General features: G+C 44.9%; 1 protein-coding gene across 1 annotated transcript in view; it reads right to left on the reverse strand.

Annotated features, from left to right (window-relative positions):
- Nucleotides 1-5,163, reverse strand: part of LOC109891673 (bridging integrator 2) — a 43,948-nt gene extending 38,785 nt beyond the window's left edge. Inside the window, exons 1-2 of the mRNA XM_020484204.2 lie at nt 5,078-5,163; nt 4,783-4,917 (exon numbers count right to left, since the gene is read on the reverse strand). Coding sequence (XP_020339793.1) covers nt 4,783-4,788 — 6 coding nt within the window. The 5' untranslated portion in view covers nt 4,789-4,917; nt 5,078-5,163. The remainder of the gene's footprint in view (nt 1-4,782; nt 4,918-5,077) is intronic.
- Nucleotides 5,164-10,000: the final 4,837 nt, after the last annotated feature.

The following is a 10,000-nucleotide window of genomic DNA, read 5'->3' on the forward strand; positions in this document are numbered from 1 at the left end:
CGTGGTCTGCCACTGCAAGGACGATCAGCTGTCCGTCCTGTCTCCCTGCAGCACTGTCTTAGGCGTCTCACAGTACAGACATTGTAATTTATTGCCCTGGCCACATCTGCAGTCCTCATGCCTCCTTCCAGCATGTCTAAGGCATGTTCACTCAGATGAGCAGGGACACTGGGCTATAACATCGAGCACACAGTCAAGCAATCTCCATAGACAAACATTGGCAACAGAATGGCCTTACTGAATAGCTAAGTGGCTTTCAATGTGGCACGGTCATAAGATGCCACCTTTCCAACAAGTCAGTTTGTAAAATGTCTGCCCTGCTAGAGCTGTCCCGGTCAACTGTAAGTGCGGTTATTGTGAAGTGGAAACATTTAGGAGCAACAACGGCTCAGCCCTAAGTGGTAGGCCACACACAAGCTCACAGAACGGGACTGCTTTGTGCTGAAGCGCGTAAAATTTGTCTGTAATCGGTAGCAACACTCACTACACAGTTCCAAACTGCATCTGAAATTAACGTCAGCACAAGACGGAGCTTCATGAAATGGGTTTCCATAGCACAGCTCCTGCACACAAGCCTAAGATCGCCATGCGCAATGCCAACTGTTGGCTGTAGTGGTGTAAAGCTTGCCGCCATTGAACTCTAGAACAGTGGAAGCGGAATTCTCTGGAGTGAGGAATCACGCTTCACCATCTGGCAGTTCAATGGACGAATCTGGATTAGGTGGATGCCAGGAGAACATTGCCTGCCCCAATCCATACTGCCAACTTTAAAGTTTGGTGGAGGAGGAATAATGGTCTGGGGCTGTTTTTTCATGGTTCGGGCTAGGCCCCTTAGTTTCAGCAAAGGGAAATCTTAACGCTACAGCATACAATGGCATTAGACGATTCTGTTTTCAACTTTGTGGCAACAGTTTGGGCAGTGCTTCTCAATTATTCCCCCCCCCCCCCAGGAAGAAGTCAACATTTTGCGCCCCCCAACTCTCCGCCGCAACTGTAAATAGTATAATTTGTCTTTAAAATTGTTATAAATACACCTCTGCTTAACATTGTATCCTTATTAACATTAAAGAAAAGAAAAAAAAGAAAAAAGAAAGAAATATAGATCAACTTACAACAAAGAATAACTTTATTAACATTGTTTTTTAGTCTGTAACAGAAAAGACTTAAAGTGCATCAATTTGCCTGAAATTAAAAATTCAATTCTTATTTAAACTGAAAATTTTTTTTTACCATTTGATACTGAAAAATAAAATGAAATATAATCAATAAATAATAATACATTCAAATTGAATTGATCAGCAACATTAACTCAGGAGCACAATATATGAAACACTTTGACCTAAAAAACAAAAATGAATAAAGCAATTTGTGCTGATTTTTAAAAATCAAAATGAGGAGGTCAGGATTAATGGCTACAATGAGTACGTTTTGCAGAGCATAGCTTTTCGAAGCGGGGTTTGAAGCATGATACTGCAACTCTCAGCTCCTGCTCAATGTTTAGCTGGGACCTGTACTTGGTCTTCAGTGCAGCAACAGCAGAGAAGCCAGTCTCACAAATATAAGATGTTGCAAAAGGAAGAAGAATGCCCATGGTCCTCTGCCCTAAGAGTGGATACTGCCTCTCTACACTCAGCCAGAATTCACTCAGTGTCTGTGATGTGAACCTCAGTCTCAATGTGTAGTCAGACGTCATATCAATGAACTTGTCCTCCTCTGCAGAGCTGAAACCAGTTGGAACTGGTGCATTGAAAGGATCTCTCACCCAGTCATTTTGGGAACTGTTTTCAGGGAAGTACTTTTTAAAGAATCCCATCAGTGATGAAATGTCCTCCTTAATATATGGAATCACTGAGGTGGCATCATAGTCAGTAGTGTCAACAAATTCATGCAGGTTCTCAAATGAATCAGTGTTTCCTTCATCAAGTCGCCTGCCCCACATTGCAAGCTTTCGAGTGAAAGAGCTGATCTTGTCTGTGACCTGAGGGAGGTGTTTATCTTTCCCTTGAAGCTGTAGATTTAGTTAATTTAGCTTTCCAAATATGTCACTCGGGTAGGCCAATTTTGCCAGGAAGTTCTCATCACAAAAATGTTCTGCGAGGTCATACTTGTGCTTCTGCTCCGAAAACATTCTTATCTGCTCTCTGAGCTCAACAACTCGGGACAAGACTTTTCTTCGTGACAGCCACCTTGCTTCACTGTGAAACAGCACAGCTTGATGTTCAGCTCCCATCTCCTCACAGATAGCAGAGAAGACTCTTGTTTTTGGTGGTCTGGTCTTTATAAAATTGACGACACCTCCAATGTCAGTCATAACCTCACTTAATTCAGAGGAAAGTTGCATTGATGCCAGTGCTTCTCTGTGTATAACACAGTGTGTCCATTCAGCATTACGTGAGGCCTTCTTGATGAGTGCCCAAATTCCTTTTCTCATCCCTGCCATGATCTGTGCACCATCACTGCAAACACCAATGCAATTCTCCCACTTTAGCCCATTCTCAGTCAGGAAGCAGTCCAGCATTTTGAATAGCTCTTCAGCTGTGGCTCTGTCTCTGACATATTTACAAAAAAGTAGATCCTCACACAGGGTGTTTGTCATGTCAAAACGTACGTAAGCGATAAACAAACCGTCTTTGTTGCTGTCAGTTGCTTCATCGAACTGTAAGGCAAAACGTTTGTCTTTGAGTTTATCTACCAGCTGTTCTTTAAGACCGTTAGCAATGTCATTTATACGTCTGGCAACAGTGTCATTGGACAGAGGGATAGTTTTTATTTTTGCAGCACTTGCAACATCCAGCATGACAGAGACCATGTCTAATGCTGCAGGCAGTATCAGCTCCTCTGCAATGGAGTGTTTTTTTTTGCACTGAGCAATTTGGTACGCCACCTTAAATGATGCTAACAGTGCTCGCTGGTTTACTGAAGTAGCATTCACAAAGCGGGACGATTGTTGTCAATATTCGGCACGTTTTCGATGAAAAAAACTAAAGCGGCTTATCAGCGTGATTGGGGTGTAATGTCTTTGTGACGCCTTAATTTATTTGGCTTCATGCTGTCCGCTGCCAACATTTTTAGACACAGTAAACATACCGGTCTTTCCTTGTCTCCCACCACAGTGAAGACAAGCGCTACATACGCTTCGTCATATTTCCTCGTCGTAGCTTTCGGGAGACTTACGTTTGTCTCATGATCTCCGTCTCTCTCCGCCTTTCTTTTCTTCCCTGTTAAATATCTTTCCATGGTGTCTCTTAAGGGTTTGTTATCTGCACTTCATATCTCCTGCTCTGTGCTCTGCAAAAAAACCCTACTCCCTGTGTCAAAAAAAAGCATGTTCCCCGGGGTCACACGCGCCCCCCCGGCATCGCTCCAAGCCCCCCCAGGGGGGCGCACCCCACTATTTGAGAAGGACTGAGTTTGGGGAAGGCCCTTTCCCGTTTCAGCATGACGATGCCCCCGTGCATAAAGCAAGGTCCATACAGAAATGGTTTGTTGAAATTGGTGTGGAAGAACTTGACTGGCCTGCACAGAGCCCTGACCTCAACGCCATCGAACACCTTTGGGATGGAATTGGAATGCCGACTGCTCGACCTCACGAACGCTCTTGTGGCTGAATGGAAGAAAGCCACTGCAGCAATGTTCCAACATTTAGTGGAAAGTTTTCCCAGAAGAGTAGAGGCTGTTATAGCAGCAAAAGGGGGACCCTTTTGCATGATTTTCAAATGAGATGTTTAACGAGCAGATGTCCACATACTTTTGGTACAGTAACATGTTTTGGACAATTTGGGTCTTCAAAGTAGATGAACAATTTCACAGTCATTGTCACTCTTACTAGTATCTAAGTTCCAGGTTAATTAAAATAAAACTCAAATAAAAGGTTAAAATACCATTAATTAATTTAATCTCTGGTGCCAGGGAAGGAGCTGTTTGCTGGGTGGCTGTGTACTTGCCATCTCAGAATGGTGTTTTGGGTCTCTGTTTCAATATGCAGAAATTACTCCTCCATTTCCTGGTTGCTAAAATTTGAATATCTGACTGCTGTTAGATATATTTTCCATAACCAAAAATATTGTACTTTCAGCTGTTTGAAGCTGGTGTACATAACCGAAAGTAAAAGATGCAACAACAAAATGTAAGGAAAGTTAGTATAGAAATAGCGCACATTGAACAGCTCTACCGTTTCTTAGACTTGCTTTAAATGAGAAGGACAGATCTCTAACACACATTTCTATGTGAATTTGGTAAGGTCGCATCCAAAAATGTACATATTGCAGCTTTAAAAGTTTGAAATCATGTCATTATCCACTGACAGCTAGATGATGGCAGAATTCCAACTGTAATAATCACTAGGCCAGTAGGCTACTTTTCCTGTGTTGATGACAGACACTTCCAGACACTGAAAATAATGACACAGTATAGCAAAAAATATTAATACCATGCAACATGTCTGTCTGGGAGTAGTCTGTATCTAAGATATTGTCTGCTGCCAGGTAGCAAGATGTTGAGGGTCCATCAATGGCTGTATTGGATTTTTCAAATAGGCCTAGTAGTAGTGTGAATTGTCAACATTCTGTGGAGAATCACCTTTTTACACGAACAAGATACTGTGATGAATCAGTAGTTCTTCACGGGTACATATACATCTTTGTCCATTTCATGAACGGACTAATCAACATAAATAGCATACAGGATACTTTGGTCAAAAATGCAGTCAGGGTTAAGGGTTACAGAGACCAGATCAGATTCAGTGGGTGTATTGATCTGTTACCAGATCAGTTTGTGTCATACCCTCATCACAGCTGCTGTCTCTGTATTCCCTCTGTCTTTTCACTGGCCTTTTGTCAGGTAACGTTTCATCCACGCTTTCAACTGCTGACTTCCCTTCCGGAACCTTAGACCACTTCACAGATTTTGGAAAGTCATCTAAAAAGATAGAAGAACATTAAGGGAAGGACAACTAGTACCTATCTGAAAAGTGGAAAACATTAGCAATTTCACAAGCCTGACTAGGACTGTTTGTGGGGCACTGTTAATGAATTCAATGGAGGCCAAAATGACAATAAATTGGTCCAACAGTACCTACCTCCAACAGTGGAACATCTTCTATTCGTCAAGATCTCAGCTAGGCCAGCCACCGTGTTTGTGTCAGTCTCCACAGCAGGCATCTCAAAAATGTGGTGAGTTCTGAGAGTCACTGGGCAGTGGCACGTCTTCCTGTGTGTCTAAGAGTGGCATCTCCTCTCCAGAGAGTTCCAACTTTGCATCTTCAGCAGTCAGCTCTGTCAGGCCCACTTTTGTGCCACTAGTGGCATTGGAACACCTTCCACCTGTCAAGATCTCAGCTAAGTCAGCCACTGTGTTTGTGTGTGTTAGTCTCTACAGCAGGCATCTTCAGACCTGGTGTAGCACTGACACAAAAGTGGTCTTCTGTCCTCTGTCCACTCGTATGGCCCTCTGCCAGATCTCCGTGGATCTCCGTGGTCGGTATCCATTTTACAATTGTGTTTCTCCTGTGGTATTTGTATACACCAATCTTGGATGAGCTGCATGGGTCCAATAGCAGAGGTTCTGGATGGTGGAACAGCACCTTTCCCTCTTTCTCAACTAGCTCCACAAGCTCACAGCTCTCTCCATCTTCCAACAGGTAGGCCTGGTCAGACTCTCCTCCAGTCTGTTGGCTATTTGAGCCATCGGACTCTTTCCTGATCGCACAATCTTCTTGATTGTCTGCAGGTGGTTTTCAAACATGAAAGCACTGCAATTGTCCAGGCCACCAAATCTGACACCATCTGCTGTGCAGCATGATATGCGTTTTGTAGACAAGGAAGGTGGCCCCGTGAAGTTCACGTCCTTTTTCAACAAAGTACTGCAGCAGGTTGTGAGCATAGTGGTGATGCTGCTGTACCAGTGTTGGTACTAGTGTTGCAACCCAACTGTAACACTGAAGGTCAAGAAAGGATGGTAGGAAGGTCCTTCTCTGAGGACAGCCTTAGGCACCAGTTTCCCTGTGTACAAGAGAAACTGGCAGAACTCTTGCCTTCCATTTCTCAAACTCATTGAGGCCTCGGGGGTGCGGGCAATGATTGAGTGGATCGACGACCTCAACTGTAGGAACCAGCTGCTCACCTCCCGCACCTGACTGGCAGAGATTCTCATCCCTTTCTCCCCTCTACACCAGGTCGGTCACCTGGAGTTTTTTGGTGACCCCTAGGCAGGCCTGGTGTATGTAATCCATGGGGAAACACAGCAACTTGTCAACCGGGAGGTCAGACAGTGGTGTGTTGTCGTGATGGTTCTCTGGCTGTGTTTGAGCGTGGAGTTATGCATTTGTGCGCAAGGTTAGGTTAGTTGTCTCCTGGTATGTCAATCGGTTTGAACCAGTCCCCCCATGTAACATTTTGGGTTCTTGACCATGGATCTTTCTGGAGTATCACACACAAAGCATTGGACTGTTATTTTGATGTTCCTCCCTCTGTAGTCCAGGCCATTCGTCAAGATCTCATCTAGGTCAGCCACGTGTCCTCTAGGAACACAAAGTTAGTCTGCCTTTTCAGTCCACAGGTCAGTACTGTTGGGAAAATGGTCACTGGACTAAGCATGACTGCTCAGAGGACAGGCCACTTCTCGAGGAGTTTTGACGAGATGGCTTTGCAATAGTTTCAGTAGCTTATCCACATAATTGTGCTTCAGCTTGAACTCACTGGTCAAAGCAGGCAGGTCTACGGCCAACGATGTGCCCTCAGGGATTCTGTCAAGGTCTGATTCATTATTCATTGCTGATGCCCCTGCCATTCCAGGCAGTGGGTGAATCCACCCCACTTCCATAGTCTTCCACGACAGGGTCTTCATGAGGGCTAACATCTCTTTCCTCCAGCTGCCGTCCTCCATCCCACTTGTATAGCTTTCACATGACTCTTCCATGACAGTGTCTTCATGAGGGCTGACATCTACAAATTGTTATGTTATGACGGTAAGCAAATTGAAGTGGGTCTAGGGTGACAGGTATTAATTTTATTTGATATTTTTCTCCCCCAATTTCATGGTAACCAATTGGTAGTTACAGTCCTGTCTCATCGCTGCAACTCCCGTACGGACTCGGGAGAGGCGAAGGTCGAGAGTCGTGTGTCCACCACCTACACCAATGTGTCGGATGGAAACATCGTACACCTGGCGACTGTGTCAGCGTCCATGCGCCCAGCCCACCACAGGAGTCGCTAGAGCGCGATGGGACAAGGACAAACCCTCCCCTAACCCGGACGACGCTGGGCCAATTGTGTGCCGCCCCACGAGTCTCCCGGTCGCGGCCGGCTGTGACAGAGCCTGGACTGCGATGTAGTGTCTTAGACCACTGCACCACTCTGGAGGCCCCGGTGATAGGATCCTTGACTAGCCTCTCAAAGCACTTCATGATGACAGAAGTGAGTGATACAAGGCGATAGTAATTTAGTTCAGTTACTTTTGCTTTTGAAGCATGTGAGGACAGCAGAGTGGGATAGGGAGAAATTGAATATGTCCGTATACACACCAGCTAGCTGGTCTGCACATGCACTCAGAACGCAGAGGGGGTGAAGAAGGTGTTTAGCTTATCCGGAAGCAAGACGTCGGTGTCCACGCCATGGCTGCTTTTCCTTTTGAAATCTGTGATTGTCTGTAGACCCTGCCACATACGTCTCGTGTCTGAGCCACTGAATTGCGACTCCACTTTGTCTCTATACTGACGTTTTGGCTGTTTGATTGCCATGCGGAGGGAATAACTACACTGTTTCTATTCTGCCATATTCCCAATCACCTTGCCATGGTTAAATGCGGTGGTTCATGCTTTCAGTTTTGCGCAAATGTGGCCATCTATCCACGGTTTCTGGTTAGGGTATTTTTTATTAGTCACATTGGGTACAACATCTCCTATACACTTCCTGATAAACTCAGTCACCGTGTCAGTATATACATCGATGTTATTCTCTGAAGCTACCCAGAACTTATCCCAGTCCGTGTGATCAAAACAATCTAGAAGCGCAGATTCCGATGGGTCAGACCAGTGTTGGATAGTCCTTAGCACAGGTACTTCCTGTTTCAGTTTCTGCCTATAGGAAGGGAGGAGTAAAAGGGAGTAATGGTCAGATTTCCCGAAAGGAGGGCGGGGCAGGGCCTTGTATGCATCCCGGAAGTTGGAGTAACAGTGGTCGACTGTTTTAGCAGCGCGAGTACTACAGTCGATATGTTGATAGAACTTTGGCAGACTTTTCCTCAAATTTGCTTTGTTAAAATCCCCAGCTACAATAAATACAGCCTTAGGATATGTGGTTTCCAGTTTGCATGAAGTCCAGTGAAGTTCTTTGAGGGCCGTCGTGGTATCGGCTTGAGGGGGATATATACGGCCGTGAGTATAAACAAAGGAAAATCTCTTGGGAGATAATAGGGTCGGCATTTAATTGTGACGTATTCTAGGTCGGGTGAACAAAGGGACCTGTACATTATCACAATTACACCATGAGCCGTTAATCATGAAACATACACCCCCGCCCTTCTTCTTCCCAATCCAATTGGCTGGACCGACTCAGACAGTATATCCCGACAGATCCATGTTTCCATGAAACAGAGTATGTTACAATCTCTGATGTCTCAATGGAAAGAAGCCCTCGCCCTGAGCTCGTCAACTTTATTATCCAGTGACTGAACGTTTGTGAGTAATATACTCGGAAGTTGTGGGTGGTGTGCGCTCCTCCTAAGTCGGACTAGAATACCGCTCTGAGTACCTTTGCCGTCATTGTTTTGGGTCAGCTTCTGGAATCAGTTCAATCGGGGTGCGAACAAAGGATCCACTTCGGGACAGTCGTATTCCTGGTCGTAGTGCTGGTGAGTTACTGTCGCTCTGATATCCAATAGCTCTTCCCGGCTGTATGTAATAACACAAAAACATTTCTGGGCTAACAATGTAAGAAATAATACATAAAGAAAAAAAAAAATAGCGAGATGCGAGGCAGCCCTCTCTGTCGGCGCCATTACAATCTGAGCACTCTGGAGCAGGTTTTCATCAAGGATCTCTCTGTACTTTGTTCTGTACATCTTTGCCTCAATCCTGACTGGTCTCCCAGTCCATGCCACTGAAAAACATCCCAACAGCATGATGATGCTGCCACCACCATGCTTCACCGAGATGGTGCCAAGTTTCCTCCAGACATGACGCTTGACATTCAAGCCAAAGAGTTCAGTCTTGGTTTCATCAGACTAGAGAATCTTGTTTCTTATGGTTTGAGAGTCTTTAGGTGCCTTTTGGCAAACTTCAAGCGGGCTGTCATATGCCTTTTACTGAGGAGTGGCTTCCGTCTGGCCACTCTAACATAAAGGCCTGATTGGTGGAGTGCTGCAGAGATGTTTTTCCTTCTGGAAGGTTCTCCCATCTCCACAGATGAACTCTGGAGCTCTGTCAGAGTGACCATCGGGATCTTGGTCACCCCCCTGACCAAGGCACTTCTCCCCCGATTTCTCAGTTTGACTGGGCGGTCAGCTCTAGGAAGAGTCTTGGTGGTTCCAAACTTCTTCCAATAAAGAATGATGGAGGCCACTGTGTTCTTGGGGACCTTCAATGCTGCAGAAATGTTTTGGTACCCTTCCCCAGATCTGTTCCTCGACACAATCCTGTCTCGGAGCGCTACGGACATTTCCTCGACCTCATGGCTTGGTTTTTGCTCTGACGTACACTGTCAACTGTGGGACCTTATATAGACAGGTGTGTACCTTTCCAAATCATGTCCAATCAATTAAATGTACCTAAATACGTTTTTTCTGATTTTGTATTTTTTTAAATAAATGTGCAAACATTTCTAAAAGCCTGTTTTCACTTTGTCATTATGGGGTATTGTGTGTAGATTGCTGAGGATCTTTTTTAGAATATTGCTGTAATTTAACAAAATGTGGAAAAAGTCAACGGGTCTGAATACCCAAGGCACTGTACATGTAAGTCGATGTAAAACATGGAGGACCACAATAATAACCCACAGTGGAATGC

Source organism: Oncorhynchus kisutch, linkage group LG1 (assembly GCF_002021735.2).
Source record: "Oncorhynchus kisutch isolate 150728-3 linkage group LG1, Okis_V2, whole genome shotgun sequence".
NCBI classification, from domain to species: domain Eukaryota; kingdom Metazoa; phylum Chordata; class Actinopteri; order Salmoniformes; family Salmonidae; genus Oncorhynchus; species Oncorhynchus kisutch.